Source organism: Balaenoptera ricei, chromosome 9 (genome assembly GCF_028023285.1).
Source record: "Balaenoptera ricei isolate mBalRic1 chromosome 9, mBalRic1.hap2, whole genome shotgun sequence".
NCBI lineage: Eukaryota > Metazoa > Chordata > Mammalia > Artiodactyla > Balaenopteridae > Balaenoptera > Balaenoptera ricei.
The window spans coordinates 89,393,332-89,413,624 of NC_082647.1; the positions used below are offsets into that span (position 1 = coordinate 89,393,332).

The window sequence follows — 20,293 nt, forward strand, 5'->3', positions numbered from 1 at the left end:
TATTTTATGAGAGATAGTTAAGTGTCTGCTTTGTACAGATTTCAGTGCTTTGTTTTAATTTTTATGTTGATTTTCATGAATTCATATGCTTGTAAAAAAAGTCTTTGTCCTATACTCCCTAGTATTCATTAGTCTTCTTTCCATATATTTTATGTTTAGATTGTTATCGTGGGAATGGCAAAAATTATATGGGCAATTTATCCAAAACACGATCTGGACTAACATGTTCGATGTGGGACAAGAACATGGAAGATTTACATCGGTATGTAAATTTCTTTCTTTCAATATATAGTATGTAGTGATAACAGCAGATAGGTGTATTGAGGTACATTGGTATTTCTTTCTATTCATTTATATATTATAGTAAGCTAATAAAAACATTAGATTGATCATTCTGTGCAACTCAGTTTAACATTTTCTCTCTATGTGGCAAACTTAAATAAACAATTCAAACCAGTACATATTTATTGAGCATTTACTATGTGTTCTGCTCTGTAACAGGTGCCTCGGGAACATTAACAGAAAGTGGACATACATTTGGGCTCCACCTTTAAGCATGATATGGTCATACGGAGAAAACAATTACACAACTGGATAAGACATTGTATAATGAAATGTCAAATCTAGTGTTTCAAATAGTACATTATAGGATTATATTCTCATAATTATTTAATTATTAATATTAGTTTATAAAATTGATAAGTGACCATCTTCATGTATATACACACCTTAAAATTCCACTTAACTACTAAAAACTTATTGAGATATGTTTCCTTGTATAGCTTTATTCTGATACACACGCTTTTTCTATAATTAAAGCAATGGATATGTAATTGAAAAAAATCTATATATTTCAGAGAATTAGAGATTTTGACATTGGACATATTCACAACAAAAGCAGTTATCTTCCACTTGACCCCAGCAGTAGTGCTAGTGTGTTTGAAATTACAAAAGACGTATGAGACATAGTTGCAACATAGAACAGATTTGTATGAAATATCCTGGAATATATACAGCAGGATTAAAAGAAAAATGGTAGTGTCATTTAATAAAGTATCTACAACATGGTTGCTTTCTGTGAGTTGTTATCTCATTTGACCATCATAATCCTATATGGAAGATATTTCTGTATGTGTGAATAAGAATTTAAGGATCCAGAGAAGTTGAGTCACTTTGCTCCTGGTTCCACTTTAGCTTTAAAGTTCTTATTCTCTTTCAAAATTTACTCACTAGTGGATGATATTTTTTCGACTAATTTACTTCACAAACAAATAGTGATAGTTCTAAAGCAGTGCTCTCTAACATAAATATGCAATTGACATATGTAATCGCACTTGTACTTTTTAAGTTTTCCAGTAGCCATACTTACAGAAGTAAAATTAAACAGGCAAATTTTTAAAATAATGTTTTTATTAATCCAATATTTCTAAAGCTTTTCATTTCAATATGTATTCAACATAAAAATTATTAATGAGCTATTTTACATTTTTATATTAAACCTACAAAATTTGTTGTATATTTATAATTACAGCACCTTTCAATTTGGATGAGCCACATACTAGCTTTTCTGCGGTTACTCTGGCTAGTAGCTACTGTACAGGACACTGTAGCTCTAGGACTTCAAAGTTAAGCAGAATTCTGCCATCATGGATCTCACTCTAGTATGGAATGGCAGAAAACAGCAAATGCCAATGCCATATTAGAAAATCCACGAAAAAAGCATATCTTATGTTATGGGACTGCAAACAAGTGACACCCACACTTAAATGGTCAGGAAGTTTTCCTACAGGAAGGGATGTTAGTTGGGACATACGTAATAAGTAGGAGTTGGTGAAAGTAAGTGTAGGAGGAAAAGTACATCAGGCAGAAGAAATAACTTGTCCAAAAGCCCCAAAATGGAGGTGTATAAAAATCAGAAATAACTTTAATAAGGTTGAAACAGTATAATTTGGTTAATGTCCACAGAGAAGAAATTCTCCAGTGGCAAAACCATACAGGACCCTGTAAGCTGTGTTAAGAAATTTGAGTTTTATCCTAAGCATTAAAGGAATTCATTCAAGAATTTTAAGCAAGAATTGTCATGATTAAAATTAATGCTGATTTCAACACTGACATTTTTAAAAGCATTTTTAGAAATATGGTGGGGTGGATCTAGCTCTTCACGGACTTGTGAAAGACAATTGTAACCAACTCTGCCTTCAGTGATTCCATATTAGAAGCTTGACAGTTTTATGGTGGAAGTAGTTACAGTTACACTACAGAAATATGCAAGGACAACAAATAAAGACCCCCTCCCCCCATACACACTTCAGAGTGCTAGTTGTTAAACATTTACCAGCATACCACTGGAAACAGGTTGCATATTTATTCAGGGATGCACTGGTTATAACTCAATTCATTGAGTTTAGGTTTGCCTTTGGAAATAGTTAAGAGTCATTTGGAAATAACTTGTAGGATACTGATGAATGACTAAGTTGCATGGTACCATTTTGGTTTAAGAACAAACTATGACGAGTAAAGAGGTAATACTGTGTGGTGGTTTTGAACACTGACTCTGGAAAGAGCCGTGTGTTCAAACACATGTTCTAAAGCTTAAAAACCATGTGACCCTAGAAAGATTAATTGTCCTCTGTGGATTTCAATTTCGTCAAATACAAAATTGCATAAATCTTCGAGCCTGTCTCATCAGGTTGGTCTAAGGGCATATATGTAAGTCATCTGTAATAGAACCTGTCACGTAGTAAGTATTGTATGTCTTTACTGTTGTATTGGTCCAAAAAGTAAATCCAAGTTTAGTAAGATAGTCCAAGTTTCTATGTTGAAGCTCTTCCCAATTTTTAAAAATGACATATTAATTATGTTCAAGCATGGTAGTAATTAGTAATCCAAAACAAATTAAGTTAGAATGTATAGTTTTCATGACGTGGTCAGGATGGCCATGTGGAATTTGACTTCATTAATGTTACTGAGGTAAATGTAAATATTGATGTTATATGAGTGGGCATGGTCTTATAAAATAACATACAGTATTTTTGCTTTACTTTTGTAATAAATTTAGTTAAGATGTAAAATGAGAAAGGCTGAAGTGTTACTCAATTATCTGTCAAAAAATCACATTTTGTAACTATATGACCAGTGAAATTTTAGAATTTAATAATTTTATTAGCACGTTATTATTGTTTTCAGTGTATCTTCCAGTACGTTGTCATAGTAATGTTGCTAGTGATGCTTCTTTACATGTTTCTGAAACATGAAAAAAATACTTTTGCAATAGCTTGCATTTTCTATGCATTTTATAACTTAGATCTTTGTCATCTGCTCCTTTTTTGGCACAGGGGTATTGTTACCTTGCCAGTATAGTTATTAAATAGAAGCAAAGTCATAAAATCTTTTATCACTTTATCTATGCTGATTATTCAGACTTATTCCTGAGTTAAAGAACATCCTTCCAAACTGCAAGAACAACAACAAAATAAGTCTCAAAAAAAAAACAACCCCGAAATTCACAGCAGGTAGCTTGTGAATTTCATTGTATCTGTAATGAAAGTTATGCACTAGGATTATATCTTCGTGACATTTTGTTTCTCTTGGACAAGATGTGCATTTTGTGATGTTCAGAGTTTGTTGTTTATGCAGGCATATCTTCTGGGAACCAGATGCTAGTAAGCTGAATAAGAATTACTGCCGGAATCCTGATGATGATGCCCATGGTCCCTGGTGTTACACGGGGAACCCTCTCATTCCTTGGGATTACTGCCCTATTTCTCGTTGTGAGTACATTTTGTGATCTTTTTCAGGTGAACCATTTTAAATATACTGCATGTACTCTAAAATGATACCTTAACCAGAGGTGGAAATAATATAGGAGGGCTAGAGTTGATCCCAAAGTAAGGATGCATTCCAGACAGCAATACACATACACACAACTTCGTCTCTCCTCTAGACAAGGGGACAATCTGCTGACCTTTTAAAAGAGATTTTCCTCCCTCAGAAGATTCCTATTTGGAATTCAGAAGTAATACATGGCCATTGTTCTGACTGGGCTAGAAAGACCTCTCCACCCCCCACCCCCACCACCACCACCAATAAATACTAACTGTTCAGCCTCTGAAAGTAGCAGAGCTCTTAGCAAAGTCCCCAGCCCACTAAAAGACCCATAAACAGATCAGAGATAGTTGTGCTTCCATTTTCTTCTCAGCTGTTTAGGCCAAGACTAAGAAGCCTAAAACATTCCATCTACTTCTCTGAGCCCAAGATGATTTTGTTTAAAAAGTATTAGCACATAAAGTAAAAGATATATGTAAAATGTATATGTCTGGTACACTTCATGTAAAAGAGCGTCTATATAGCAATCAGAAAAAGATGAGATGATTCGAGAAAATTGAAGATGAATCTTCAAGAATAAACTTAATAAACAAATGAAAAGATATTAAAACTTAATAGTAAGAAAATATAATAATTATAATGAAAAGATAAAAGCATAAGAAATCATTTCCACCTATCAGGTTGGCAAATAAGAAAATGATTGCTAACGCCTAATATTGGTGAGTACCTGGGTAATCAGACTCTCTCAATACTGTGCTGCTCTGTGTACTGGGAAGCCTGTATTGAAGTCAGTTTGGGGAAAGGTATCAGGATTTTCAGCCTCTGCACGACTGACATTTTCTGCTGGATAATTCTTTGTTATGGGAGGCTGTCCCATGCATTATAAGATGTTTGGTAGTGTCCCTGGCCTCTACCCACTAGATGTCAATAGCATCACCTCCACTGAGAACTGCTAATGGAGACTAATGTATATTGAGATGAAAATATATCCTCAATACATTATTGATTGAGTGAAAAAGACTTATAAAGCTCTATTAGTAGCAAGAGACCATTTTACTGTAGTACATGTCTCACAGCTCTGTTTATAGCAAACATCTTTAAACACTATGTTAAACTGCCTTCTTGTTTAAAAAAGACATAGTTTTATATGTTCAGTAAGAGTCCTGTTTTAAGAATGTTTTTCATGTGAGACAAGGCAGTAGCAAGTACCTTGAAAATAGCAGCAAAAATACTCACTTTAAAAGAGATTAGATTGAAGAAATGATGTTTGCTTTAAAACATAAAACACAAACACAAGTCTATATTTTCCATAATATACATCAAATTAAAGAGATAATTTCTCACCATAAATTGTAACACTAGTCACGTTTCATGAACTTTTAGCATAAAAGCAAACTTTTAAAATATGATGTTAATCAATTATATCTATAGTTAAAACTTGGAACTTCCCAATCTATTTTTAATAAAGAAATTTTCTATAATAGTAAATATATGTTCACAAAGAAATAGTATTTCATATTGTTATATATCATTTCATCAGCTTTAATCATAGCCTTTCAAATTAATTAGTGTTCTCCTAATGTTCCTAACTTATCCCAGATTAGGGTTTGCATAGGTCCTGAAAATGTTCTTTTATGGAAGATGTCTTTCTGGTTTTAACATGAAAATAAACAAGCAAACAGACCAACCTTTCCAACCTCTCTGGTGCACAAAAAAATTTTTTTTAATGGTGAAAGGGTTATTTTTTCTAAATATTAGTTTTATTTCATGGTACCTCTTTGTGAAGTTTCTACGATTAAGAATAATGGAGGCTGGGCTTCCCTGGTGGCGCAGTGGTTGAGAATCCGCCTGCCAATGCAGGGGACACGGGTTCGAGCCCTGGTCTGGGAAGATCCCACATGCCGCGGAGCGACTGGGCCCGTGAGCCACAACTACTGAGCCTGCGCGTCTGGAGCCTGTGCTCCGCAACAAGAGAGGCCGCGATAGTGAGGGGCCCGCACACCGCGATGAAGAGTGGCCCCCGCTCGCCGCAACCGCACAGAAACGAGGACCCAACACAGCCAAAAATAAATAAATAAATAAATTTATTAAAAAAAAAGAATAATGGAGGCTAATAGACTCTTCAATGACCTAGGAAGAAGGAAAGAAGTCAATGACCTGGCTTCTAAAACAAGTTCTATTGCTTTCCCTATAGAATTCCAGATTTCTAAAAATCACAGTAGCCTAATTTTAGTATGTAGATATAGTTAAGAGTAAAATGTTCCCATAGAGAACTGTGATTTGGTTTATAAATTTGAAACAAGACTCTAATAACTTTAAAGTTTTTAAAGCATATTTTCAACGAACATTTTTAAACTAAAAGTTAGTAATGTGCTATTGAAAGACTTCAGGGTGTTGCTAGTATTTGATTAAATGCAATTGCAGATAACTCATTTATTTCAGTGTATTCTGAACATTAATTAATTTCAACAAATATTTTTACACTGTCATTTTTCTAACTAATATTTATAGCCAGGATTTATTTACATTTTTCTTGCTGGTGAAAGGCTAATAAAATTTATCTTTAGAAGATTTGAGTTCTTATTTATTTAACTTCAGAGACTATATATCATTTTCACACTGCACATTTGTATTACAAAACCTGTAAAGGTTTGTACTCCTTTTTAAAAAATGCTTACAAAATAATATTTAACATATATTTTTAAGGTTCTCAAGATGCAAAAATAAAACTGTAGAAATGTCTATATTTGTCTATATGCATATACACAGTATATCTTTGAAAATTCTTAAGTATTAAGAGAGCATAGTGGTTTAGAGTTTCAACTCTGATTTCCTGGGAAGGATTTTAGTTCTATCACTTTAAGTGCCTTGGGTAAATTATCTCCACCTCAGTTTGTATTTATTTATTCATTTGTTAATAATTTTAAATTGTGCTGCTATTGTATGCAAAGCCCTATATATCATTCTAGGTATAGAAAATATAAACAATGTTTCCTACACTCAAATCATTTTCAGTGTACAGAGGAGACATTTTACATACATAATCTCAAATAAAGTCATTTAAATACATACATATTAATATTAAAATATATAATAAGAATGGGAATACAAATGTCAGCGTGGAAAAAGATGTGCTGTTCATAAAGTTTTGAATTTGAGTTGAAACTTTAAGGATCTATTAAAAGAAAGTTTTCTTTATGTTTTCAGTAAGAGCACATGTTTGGTTCTGAGGCCATATAAACACACACACACACACACACACACACACTCACACACACCCCTACACTTCCATAGGAAAAACTTTTATCATTGACATGTTTTCCTTCTTCAAGTTTAAGGTGAATCAATATAAAGTAAGATTTGTATCATATATAGTTGTTCAGATTTGAGTACTATGGTGGAGACGTTAAGGGAAAAGTAAAAGAGGAGAAGTGAAAATAGTATTTTAAGGTAAAATGGAAAAGGCCTAGAAAGCAGAAGAAACTAGAATGCTTTCAAAAAATTCATAATCTAACCAGCAACCCAGAATCTCTAGAAATCTGATTTTAAGTGGTAATGCAGCTTGTTCTAAATTGTGAGAAATATTGGCTTAGAGGAAAATCTATATATATACTCTTAATTATTAAAGCCCCTAAATGATAAGATCTGCACATTTTTAAAAATTTAAATATTTTAGTAAGGTACAATAATGAACGAAATACTTTGTTGATGTATTAACTTGATGCCTAGAAATAGGAAACTTGATATGCAATTAAGAATACAATGAATAGTGTAGTCTTTCTCACCACAAACGATACAAAGAATAAATAATCTAATTTTTTATTTTAGAATTTTTATGTAATTAACTTGAGTGGAAAAAGAAATATCCTTGTTGTTTTAATGACCACAGTCGGCCTCCATCCTAATTTGTACTGTAAACTAAAACAATGACCTCAGCTGACTCTAAGACAAAACCATCCCCAAGGATAAACTAAAGGGAAAGGGAAATGATGAAATTTGTATGTTCACCTTTACACTTATTCACTTAAAATATCTAGATCTGGAAAATGGACATAAATAAAAATGCTTTAGCATGTATTAATTTTTCTCAAGATTTCCCATAAATAAAAATCAAATTTGCATCTATTACAAAGGAATCCATATGCCATTTTTGTTTTGTTGCCAGTTTATTTGAGCTCAGGGCACTTCCAGAGACTAACAACCAGCTGGGTCTAAACAATGCCTGACTAAACTCTATGTCATCAATTCTGGACAGTCACACACTAAATTCCAGGAAATGTCTTGTACCTCATTCATTACTACTTAAGTATTTTCAAATCCTAGCATCCTCCAAGCCTTTCTCTTGGCAGCAATTAAACCCCACTCAGTAGGGAGGTTGTAAAAAAGAAGTAAGTATGAAGTTTTAGTTATAATTTATTTGCAGTTTCTGGTATTCTTTTTTTTAAATATTTTTCCCCTTACTACCTAGAAAAACCAGTCTTTGAAATATGCTAACAAACATAATTATATTTGGCTATCCCTCTTTTTCCATGAGTGACCTTGATTTCTATCTTCTCGAATTCTTAAAAAAGTTTTCTGAAACATAGGAAGTTTTAATTATCCTTAACCATATAAAAGAAAAGTAATTTTCAGAAAAAATATAAATGGGTCAAATTACAGTAAAGCTACATAGTTTATCTATATGAATGGCCCAAGTAAACAATAACAAGCATTAGTGCTGTTCGGTGGAATGTTCATTGTGTACGATGTTTGGCATCTTGGGAGAATGAGGCAGCTCCTTGTTGCTAGCAGTGTAATTCAAACTGCCAACATCCATCAAACCACATACCTGATAACCTTCACAGTCATAAAACAGGGCTTTCCTCACATGACCCACTACCAGTAGGTGCATGCTTTCAACTTTGTCTAAAAGCGATACATAATTACTCAAAAGAGTATTATTGCATTTTATTTTTGAATAAAATGTAAAGAATTGTAGTAAATTATCCATTCATGGATGTTTGGATTTCAATACACAATTCTGGTTGTATATAACAGAAATATGTATGTAAAAATTATGTATATACATATATATTTGTTTTTACAGGTGAAGGTGATACCACACCTACAATAGTCAATTTAGACCGTAAGTAATCTTTCAAAATAATATATCTGAGTCTCTATGTGTCAGAAATGATGTCATTATTTTCTTCATAGAAAAATAACATCATTATATAAAGTTCCATCATAAAAATAAAATAATCTATTTTATTTTATTTGAACATTTTTTTTCTGTGTGCATGTGTAAAGGTGTTACAAAGGCAACTGCATAGTGAATATCAAAATTCAATGCTCTGTCACAAAATATGTTATATTTAACTTTGAAAAAAGCATGTATATTGCTTTTACCTAATTGGGGGCAGAAGGTATCCATTGGACTTTCACCATTCTTTAAATTAAATCAGGATGCTACAGTCAGAAAGAATGAAACCCGAAGATTGGAAAGTTATGCAGTGTCTTTATCCTGCTCTATCTTTAAAGCTCTTTGCATGCTCTAGGAGGCAAAAGATGACACAATCTGAGAGGTTCAGTTAATCCTCAGCTTAAGAAAATCTGTTGGGAGCTGCTTGTATCTGATTTTCACACATTTCTTGGGCTGAAGGAAGTTACTCAAATGTTTTGATTTAAGAGACCACCTGCTGTGTCCCAGGCTGAAGAGCAAATGGAAATCTATTTTAGACCATGGACAAGAGTGGAAAGGATAAGGCAAGGAACACAGAGGAGGGTCAGGAAAAAGTTTACTTCAAAGAATTCTGAATTATATCATTTGGATATAATGATTTAGACATAATTATGTCATTTGGATAAAATTTCAGTTAATATAACTTTGGTAACATGTTGCAAAATGGTTCTACATTCTTACTATACAAATTCAGGAGTAATAAACCAAATATAGTTTTTTTATTTTCACTTAGGCTATTGCTTTTCATTGACATTTAGAAATAAGCACTGTAAATAACATTGTTCCATTTTATGTTGAGGTTGTTAAGGGAAATACAATTAATGTTAGACCTGAAGAACTTGTACATAGTGAGCAAAGCCACTGTCACTATCATGGTAATGCTGTTGACCTTGAGTTGATTAGTTTTTCTGTGTTACCCATCTACTTAGATGAGGATAGCAAACATTTTGGGCCTGATTTGGCACTGTAGTTATGCTATTTACCTTCTTTTGTCCAAAATGTTCTTCTGACACAATTACAGTAGTTACATCTGTGTAGTTACCATTGCACTAAAGAAAGCTGAGAGGCATGGATTATTTCAAAATGTGTTATCAAAATGTTATGTTTGGTCCTCTTTTTAGATCCTGTAATATCTTGCGCCAAAACAAAACAATTGCGAGTTGTAAATGGAATTCCAACACGAACAAATGTAGGATGGATGGTTAGTTTGAAATACAGGTAATTATTAATAGACACAAATCATACATATCTGGATTATTTGCAAAAGTTATATTCTCAGCAGTATGGCCATGTGTAGTCGTGCAGGTTGTGCCCTCCACAAGGCACCTGTATGAGGGGGGGCACAAGAGGGGACTAATCACATTCTGCTTGCCAAAAGCCATGGATTTTGCAATTTGTGCCTCCAGAGATGGTGCCATTTTAAATGCTTACAAAGGTCCCATATGTGTTTGCATTGACCCTGATGTGGCACTTCAATTCTCGTAAAGCAAAAGACAACTACACAGAGAACCTACCTATACCTTGATATCACCATATAGTTATAATACTTATATTATTAATTTCCCAATCTAGTATATTATGAGATTATTTTTTAACTTGTCTATGTACAATCATATCAAAAATTTTATATTTGTTTTTAATTTCTGACTTTTTTATTGTCATTCTAATGAAAAATAGCAATAATTTAAAATTCTAGAACATTTCATCATTAAGGAAAAGATTAACAAATTATACTGATAGTTGAACAGTCTTGAAATTATAATATTCAGTGTGGATAAAAAAATTCTTGACATGTCTATTTCTCAATGTTGTTAAGAATCAATGCCATGTTCTATGTAAAATTTTTCAAAATATACTATTATACAAAATTAAGATTAGTAATTATGTTGTAAGAATTAAATATTGAAAACAGGAGTTAGCTTAAAACCTGATCATACAACTTTCTATATACTACACATATTATACTGTATGGTAATCAGAATGTTAAAATATCTTTGTCTATATCTATCTGTATTGGAACCTCATCATGCAACATACGCCAAAGTGCACCTGAATTCTAACCACATTCTCCCTTGTTTTCAAGACACCCCATGTTTCTCTCTTCGAGCCTTTGTGCTATGGTTCCCACTGTATGTTGTAGCTTTCTTCCTCTGTATTTTATGCCTGGAAAACCTTTCATTCTTTAAATACCAACTGGAATATCTCCTCTTTTTGGAAACCCTCCCTGTTCCTTTACCTCTAGCCTCCTAGAATAGAGGAAGAAAATCCATTTTTTTTAACCATAACCAAATCACAGTGGCATTAAATTAGAATAGAGACAACTTGAAACTGAAGTTTTTTTAAATTAAGTCAATTCTTAACAAGCATGAAGTTTATATCCTTTGATATATATATATGACTTTAGATACCAGGTAGAAGATGGCCTAAAGTTCTCTTTTAGTGTATCTTTCTTTCAAGGAGTAACTCATCAATTTTTATAAATATTTATGTTGATAATTGTAGGGTAGCTGTCCTGGGTGTGTAGTACCGAAATAGATTTATGAAACTCACCAGAATATTAAAGCTGATTGTGCAATATGAAGGCTTAATGAAGGCTGTAAAACTTGGGGGGGGGGTGTTTTATTTTCTTTATTATAGAAAATGTTTCAAGAATCTACATCTTTGAACTAATTAGAGGATCTTTGCAAATCTCATTACTCGAGGAAAAAAAAAGGCAAATACTTTTCAATTTATTCTTATTCAAAGGAGACTTCCTTTGGAAGTCTCCATCCTTGGAGAAGCAGGTGAAACTGTTTTTCATCAGATCAGAGTAGTATAAACTTTTTTTTAAAAAGTACTTTTCCTTTTAAATCCAAGTTCTTAGTAACAACAGCTGTTTAGCTATTCTTCCAAAACTCACAGAGAGGAATAGAGATTCAAACTCGATATATATTCTTAACCTCCTGTGTGGTACAGGCCATAAATAACTGTGGTCTTAGTCTGGGAATCTTATTCTATTACCCTCTGAAGCACTGAACATCTGTACGCTTTGGAAATGTAAATTGTGAATAGTTGTACTTTTTTCCATGTGTCTGCCAAAAAATAATGGATTTACAGATTTTGGATACATCAAGTAAATATTCTAGTATTTATTATTCTCTACAAATATTTTATAATTTCCTAGATCTGTCTTGCAAAATTGTTTTGATTTTATAAATAAATGTTATATTGTTGGTCTTAAGCTGAACAAACAAATTACTCAAACTCAGTTATACTCTAAGTTAATATATCAGAACTACATAATGGTAATGAAAGAAGGGAATAGCGCATAAATATTATATATGGTTACCACCAGATGGTTTTCAGATTTTAAATAAAAACTCAAATTTGCAGTTTTCGTAATCAAACACTGAATTTAAAATAGGTCTAATTATCCTATATTTGTAGCACATACTTTCTCTCACAAGGATAGACACACACACACACGTGAACATATGTCTTGGGAATGGATCTTCGTGTGTAGTGACAGCGTTCCTCATATAAAAATAAAGTTGCTTTCATAAAATTGTAATCACATTATGAAAAAAAGTTCTAATGCTATAATCATCAAATATCATCCTTCTGATAAAAGGATTACTCGTTTTATTCTAGTTGGGTTAATGTCTACATTTTTCTCTCAATGTGTTTAACAAATGGAGCCATAGGTTTTGCATTAATTGGCAGGCACCCTTTCTGCACAGACGTTACTTGTTTCTCTTTCCTCTTTCTCTTAGAAATAAACATATCTGTGGAGGATCATTGATAAAGGAAAGTTGGATTCTTACTGCAAGACAGTGTTTCCCTTCTCGGTAAAGTATTTCTGAAACCAATATTTGTTTTGAGCATTTGAAAATATGTATGGCTTCCACTTAGCTTTAGGCTTAGAATGTGTATTCATTTAACAGAGATTCACCAGCATAGGGTGAACAAATTAATTTCTTTTTTTAGATTTAGCTTATAAAATTTACCTTGACTTATAATTTCTTTTTTTAGATTTAGCTTATAAAATTTACCTTGACTTAATTGATACTTACTTATGGGTACTACTTCTGTTCACCTCTTTCCACGATTGGCACTACTCTCATTTGAGGAAAAATTTTGCTAGAATTATGTTAATAATTTTTACCCCAACCTCCTTCTTGCACTGTATATTTCTAGATATTCTTTTTCTGAATTATCAACAAACTTCTCTCAATCCTCACTTCTTTCTTATGTAGAACCAGCCTCAGAATAATACTGAGAATAATTTTCAATGGAAATTAGCCTAAGGAAAAGATAAGGAGGTAGCATTTGTAAGCTTACTCCTTGATTCCCATTAAGGTCACATTGATTTTGTTAGTATAAATATTCAATCCCTGTAAAATATATATATATATATATTCAATCCCTATTAACAAACCAAACACACACATTTGAGATAAAAAGGAAAATTTGCAATAAATTATAACTCATGTAATGTGCTTTACCTGAGAATGTCTCATAAATGACCTACTCTCTAGCAAGAATAAGCAAGTTTTCGAAAAAAAAAAAGCCATTTAGAATTTCAGCAATTTAAAGGTTCTTCCTGCTTATATGTTCTTGTAGTATTCAGAATCTCCCGTAACAAATGTGTTGTTCTTTATTATATTTTAAAGTTTAAATTTAGGTTATTTATCTGCCCTTATAAGCTAATATAACAATATATGTGATTAATATTACATATTTTAAAGTTATATTTTATATGTTAATTTTTTACTTAGAAACAAAGACTTGAAAGATTATGAAGCTTGGCTTGGAATTCATGATGTCCATGGAAGAGGAGATGAGAAACGCAAACAGGTTCTAAATGTTACCCAACTGGTATATGGGCCGGAAGGATCAGATCTGGTATTACTGAAGCTGGCTAGGTGAGTTCCTTTAGATAGTTTCATATTTTTAACATAGAATGGAATTGTTGAAGCTTTTTCTTCAACTATGTTCTTATTCTTTCTCTCTCATGTAGATGTATTATAAAAGCATATGTCACATGGTGTGTGTGTGTGTGTGTGTGTGTGTGTGTGTGTGTGTGTGTGTACAGAGGCAAAGAGAGGGGCATTTTCAAATTTTTCAAAAGTGAATAAATGAAATTGGACCAACAGTATGATCAGCCTGCTCTAAAACCAAAGGTTAGTGAGCAATTATATGATAACTTTAACAGGTAAAATAATGATTAAAAAAATAGCAGTGACCATTTATTCTTAAATATTTGTAAGTAAATATTCATTTCTCTACTACCTACTCCGAAGCAAAATTGTTTATTCTCTCTAAATGAATCATATTAAACATTCACACTACATTTTAATATGTTAATTTTGTGTTGAATCCAATCAAGGTTACTTACCATTATATTTTCTCTTTTCAGGCCTGCTGTTCTGGATGATTTTGTTAGTACAATTGATTTACCTAATTATGGGTGCACAATTCCTGAAAAAACCACTTGCAGTGTTTATGGCTGGGGCTACACTGGATGTAAGCTATTTTTAGAAAGATAAGGCAATATCATATGTATTTTGTAAAAATATTTTATATTTGTTTATTTTTCTTACCTTACCCTGTGCTCATTAACTGTACATATTTTGCGCCATTCTAGTGATCAACTCGGACGGTCTATTACGAGTAGCACATCTCTATATTATGGGGAATGAGAAATGCAGCCAATATCATCAAGGGAAGGTGACTCTGAATGAGTCTGAAATATGTGCTGGGGCTGAAAATATTGTATCAGGACCATGCGAGGTAAAAACGGAGATTTTTACATAAGGAGTATGTGATAGATAGCATAGTTTCTTGTGTTTATATTTTCTATTTTTCTCAAATGAGAATCATTGTACACCAACCTGTTCTAAGAGAGAGGAATTGAAAAAGATAACCCTTATTATCCTTGTACATTTTTTTTTAGCTAAATAGTGAAGCAATCCATGTTTCATTAGCAGCAAACGAAGATGACATTTGTCTCTCAAAAAACAAGAAAATAATACAGCCAAAACTCTAAGAGAAAGCTGTTCAAATTATAAGTATCCAATATGCAGTTTGATACAATAGCTTGCATTTTTCTAATGTTTTTCTAAATGTATCTGATCTTCCCAAATTCTAACTTAACTCTATTAATTTTAGTAAGAGAGACATGCCTGCTTTTAAACTTTTAAATATGTTTTTGGTTAAGCCAGTGTGTGTGTGTGTGTATGTGTGTGTGTGTGTTTAAACAAATTCTATTTAAAAAACCAAAAGGTCAAAGTTTATGATTTTAAGAGCTTGGACATTTTCATTTGTTAAGCAACTGTTCTTTCCACTTGGCAGTGTTCCTATCCCTATTTCACATAGACAAGCTGTTAAACTGTTATTTTTGATGTTTTTAAGTTAATGAATTTTAAAAATTGCATTAAAATAATACAATTAAAAACTGATTATGTGTTTATAACCACTTTCAAATTTGGTGTTTTTTCCAGTAAATCAGTATCACTAAGATTTTCATCACAAATGAAAATCTACTAGGAGAAAGAATTATTTATCTATAAATATATCTATCTATTTGTTTACTTATTACTGAGTTCTGTAAACACAAAGTTTTGAGCTAGACCAGATCTTTGAGATATTTAGAAAGCTTGCATTTATCCCAGCCCTACTGCCATTACTACTTTGACATCTGCTCTTCAGGAATAGCCTGTAATCTGGTTTGTCATCTATACATTCTTAGATTCCTAACTTTAGCACTGAAAAATTTATCACATATTTGTTATTTTTATCTATATTTACAGTCAATCAAATTGATTCAGCCACTTCTCAAAAATGCACTCATCCTCCAGAATTTTTTTTTTTACATCACTGATATTTGAAACAGGGTAATATAATCACCAAACCAGGGAAATCTAGACACCTAAAAATGAAATCTCCTAAACATTTGTATAATAGCAATAGCATCACATTTAGTGAAAGTCCCTCAAAATCAATTCTCAAAATGAATTGATTTGAAGAGTTCATATCAGTAATCACTGGTGCATTAATTTAAAAACCAGATTAACACCTGTGGCAGAGTTTATATGAAGTCTCTTTGACTAAACTATTTTCCTTAGTGTTTTATCTTCTATTTCACCCCCACCTTGATTTTCTCTGTCATAGAATGTTAATAGCTCTCTTCTTTCCGCCTGTATTACAGAACTAAATTTTGCAGTAGTTTAGTTTTATCTCATCACATCACTACTGGGGGAAAATTAAGATAGTCGGAAGCACTCTTCTAAATACAAAGATGCCCAAAATTAGTCACTGCAATCCTAGGAAGGCTACATGGCACAAAAAAGTGATGCAGCATTTTTTAATGATCATATATAACAATGTGTATAAACATAGGTATATAAAAATATACACACGAATCACTTTATCAATCTATTCATCTTTCATCTATCTATCACCTATCTATATATGATGATACAACAGGATTACCATACAAGAAATGCCATGATATCACAGACTACCTTCCACAAAGGGGAAAAAAATATAAATATAACTATATTAACTACTAACACTAAGTGGAGAAACATTCCTTCTTTCTGCCTGGAAAAGCAATTTCCACATAGTAAACAGAATTATTTTACCACCTACAAGTTTTTATTTAACTGTTAAAATCATTCTGGGGGCAGGATTGAGGGAAAGGAAAAAAATTAGAAATAAGAGAAAACTTAATGTGGGTTAATCATTAAAACTGTATGATTACAGGTGAGTTTTTGGATATGTGTATTTTTCTACATTTTCCAAATTTTCTATATTGAACATACTTTGAACATCAGAAGAAAGTCAAAATAAATATGAAATCTATCTTCTTAAAGAGCTATCAATGGTCATGTGTTAGTCTGCATTCAACAAAGGCAAAAACCACTTTAAAACATGAGTGACTATTTTAGAAAAGACGTCATACTTAAATGATAACTACACATGATAGAACACTTTGAGCTTTTGTACTTATCTCAGTCCAACAGAAAGACAACCATGGTCTAGTACATCAATTTTATGTCTTCATATTTCAATTGAAGTTATTCTCTTTTTTTGCACATATGTATATTTGAGATGTTAATGTTTTGAGAGGAAATGTTAATGAATTGTCAATTTTTATTTCTAAAATAATACTTTGTTGTTGTTATTGTTGCATGTCTTCTTCCTAGGGAGATTATGGTGGCCCACTGGTTTGTGAACAACATAAAATGAGAATGGTTCTTGGTGTCATCGTTCCTGGTCGTGGATGTGCCATTCCAAATCGTCCTGGTATTTTTGTCCGAGTGGCATATTATGCAAAATGGATACACAAAATTATATTAACGTATAAGGTACCACAGTCGTAGCTGATGTAACTCTGTCTGAAGCTTCCAATAATACAGCTCTCCTTTACATGAAGATTTCAGAGAACATGGAATTAAAATGTAACTTAAAAAATCCCAAGACAACTACTTGAGTGTCATGTTTGTTAAGATACTCACTAATATTTATGGGTGTTTTCTGTTGTTTTGTTTGTCAGTGTTATTTTGTAAATGTTGAAGTGAATTAAGGTACATGCAAGTGTAGTAACATATCTCCTGAAGATACTTGAATGGATTAAAAAATGCAAAGGTATAATTGCTGGATGCTAAAGATATAATGGAAAAGATCAACTAATCTCTCTCGGCTGCTTTCCAAGGTTAGTTTCTCAATAATAAGCCATAAGTTAAACATTATTTCAACCTCACAAAAACAATTTATATCTTGTGTCCTTAAATTGTAACTCTATATTAAATTATATTACCTTTAATATGTCATACATTATATTTCATTCATTTCTCCTCACCATGTATCCTGTAATACTGGTACATATACTCTTTACAAAAGCATACACCTATACACAAATGCCTGGGTACACATGTGCATGCACTACAGTTCAAATTGTAGTGTATCTAATATAACCCCTAAATGTTCTGAAATTGTGTACTTATAGTTTTTCCTTAAGAAAAATATAAAAATTTCTAAAGACCAGTAGAAATATTAAGGAAAGGTGCAAGATAGAAGTGACTAGATCATCCTCCATCCATAATCTGCAGATGGCCTCTACTGGTTGGCATGTGAGGTGTGGTCATGACCTGCGAAATTAAATAACACCTAACATAGGTTCTTACGTATATTTATCATCCAAGTTATTTTACGTAGTTTCTAATTCTTAAAGAGAAGAGGCTAATATGTGTATTAGTATTATTTCTTTCCTTCAAATTTAGGGACAATTATTTATGCAAGATGTTTTTAGATCTTTTTTCCTAAAGTATTTAAAAAATTCTGAGATGACTAATTGAAGTTTAAAAGTGTTTTGGTCTTTAAAATGTATTTAAATATGTTAACTCTAAGACTTGCTGCTGTGATTGGCTTCTATCTCACCTTCTTTAAATTAAAAACAATAATTAAGAGGAAAATTTCCATGTCTCCAAAATTTGTAAATAGCTTTTTATCAAATTATGCATTAAAATATATATTGAAGAAAGAAGTCAGAATACTTTTCTCTACCTGGAAGTCTTTTAGCCTAATAAAACTTTAGTCAAGTAAAGGAAAAAAATGTAAAAGGAAAGGAAAGGAACTAGCCTGTCTAAACTCTGTATTCAGTTATTTTTTAAAATACAGTTAAATCTGCTGAATGAGATATTTTATCAAAAAATCTTAATTTTATCTTTATTTTACATAGATCTTTCCTATTGCATGGGAAATATTCAGATTTTGTATTCTGTATGATAACAACCAAATCATACTTATTGTTGTATTAGTCATGATTAGCTAAAGATCATGTATTTGCCAAGAAATGAAATAACAAAGAGCAATAGGATAGGTTCTGAATTTTCACAAAATATTCCTGTATAAAAGTTCTCTAAAAATAATTATTTGAATATTTTGAATCTACTATTTCCATTTCTCTAATTTGTTTCTTTTGGATGGTCTCAATTAAGGCCAGGGATTCAAATGATGCTCTAAAAGCTCCATAAGACAATGTTCCATCTTGAGTAAAACGGTTTTCACTTTACTCAAGAGCTTAGTCCACAGAGTAGAGGGCAGCAAATCCAGAAATGTTTTTCCAAATTGTGCCATTTTATTTATTTATTTTCTGTAATAAGATCTGTGCTGGTATCAAGAAACAGTGAAAGCAAAGAGAGATCCAACAAGTTGCTAGTCCATACCGGCTTATCTGATTGTATTTCTCTCTCCCTTGTGTAATATACCATTATAATTAACATACAGAAATTTCAAAGGCATATTGTCTAAATATTAAAGTATTTTTCAGTTTCTTCTTGCTAAATGGCAAAATTTTATTGTCACATATTAATGATATTTGTAAAACATTTACTGAATTGTAAGTCTTTTAAATACTCACATTTTAAAATATTTCTTTTATGTCTTTTCCTCTAAATTTCCACAGAGAGATAGGGATGGCCTAGATACAAAATGAAGCTAACTTTATAGACATTTTGAACTCAGTGTTTTCCATTTTATTAAAGGGTAAAAACAAGACCACCAACAAACCATCAGACATGTGTAAAATGCAGTTCTTTCTTTGAGAGTTTCCTTTTAATAGGAGGAGATTGATGGAATTGATCATAAAAGCAAGATGAACAAGACCCATGTTATTTTAGGTGGTACAACAGGGAATAATCATGTCATTTTTCTCTGGTGAAAGATACTATTTCCTGGGCATTCTTTTCTTAATAAACTACAAAGAAAAATTAAAAATCCAATTTATCTAAAAATCCATTTTGAGTCATGGAAAAAAGATCTTTTAAATGAGAAGTTTTCAACGTTATTTTTATTTTGGCTGTTTGAATAATGGTTATATGCTGTTATAATTGTGGACATTTTCTTATGTCTACCAGGAATAGTAATGTAAAATTAAAATATTTGTCGTAATGCCTCTGCCGTGCAGAAGGGATGATAATCCTTTGGTATACTTCTTTAATTTTATTGTAAAATGTGTAATGACTTTTACCTATCTGCTGTGGGCAGGTCCTCAGTACAATGGTTTATATTGAGTCAATCTCTAGTATTAACAGGCTCTTGCTTGCTATCTAAGTGTTTCAAACTATGGGAAATGTGAGACACTGGAAGGCAAGAAAAATAACAATAATGACATGTGATAGCAAAATTGTATTTCACTTATTCCTGTGAATATTTCTTGTTGGTACCAATGGTACTGTACAAAGTGAATGTTATAGCCACAAC

At 32.0% G+C, this 20,293-nt stretch overlaps 1 protein-coding gene across 2 annotated transcripts in view; it reads left to right on the plus strand.

Annotated features, from left to right (window-relative positions):
• HGF (hepatocyte growth factor) overlaps window positions 1-17,441 on the plus strand; it is a 78,095-nt gene extending 60,654 nt beyond the window's left edge. For both annotated transcript variants that reach the window (XM_059932867.1, XM_059932866.1), the window contains exons 10-18: window positions 160-262; window positions 3,637-3,770; window positions 8,912-8,950; window positions 10,168-10,264; window positions 12,799-12,873; window positions 13,804-13,950; window positions 14,445-14,551; window positions 14,673-14,818; window positions 17,236-17,441. In XM_059932867.1, coding sequence (XP_059788850.1) covers window positions 160-262; window positions 3,637-3,770; window positions 8,912-8,950; window positions 10,168-10,264; window positions 12,799-12,873; window positions 13,804-13,950; window positions 14,445-14,551; window positions 14,673-14,818; window positions 17,236-17,412 — 1,025 coding nt within the window. In that variant the 3' untranslated portion in view covers window positions 17,413-17,441. The remainder of the gene's footprint in view (window positions 1-159; window positions 263-3,636; window positions 3,771-8,911; window positions 8,951-10,167; window positions 10,265-12,798; window positions 12,874-13,803; window positions 13,951-14,444; window positions 14,552-14,672; window positions 14,819-17,235) is intronic.
• Window positions 17,442-20,293: the final 2,852 nt, after the last annotated feature.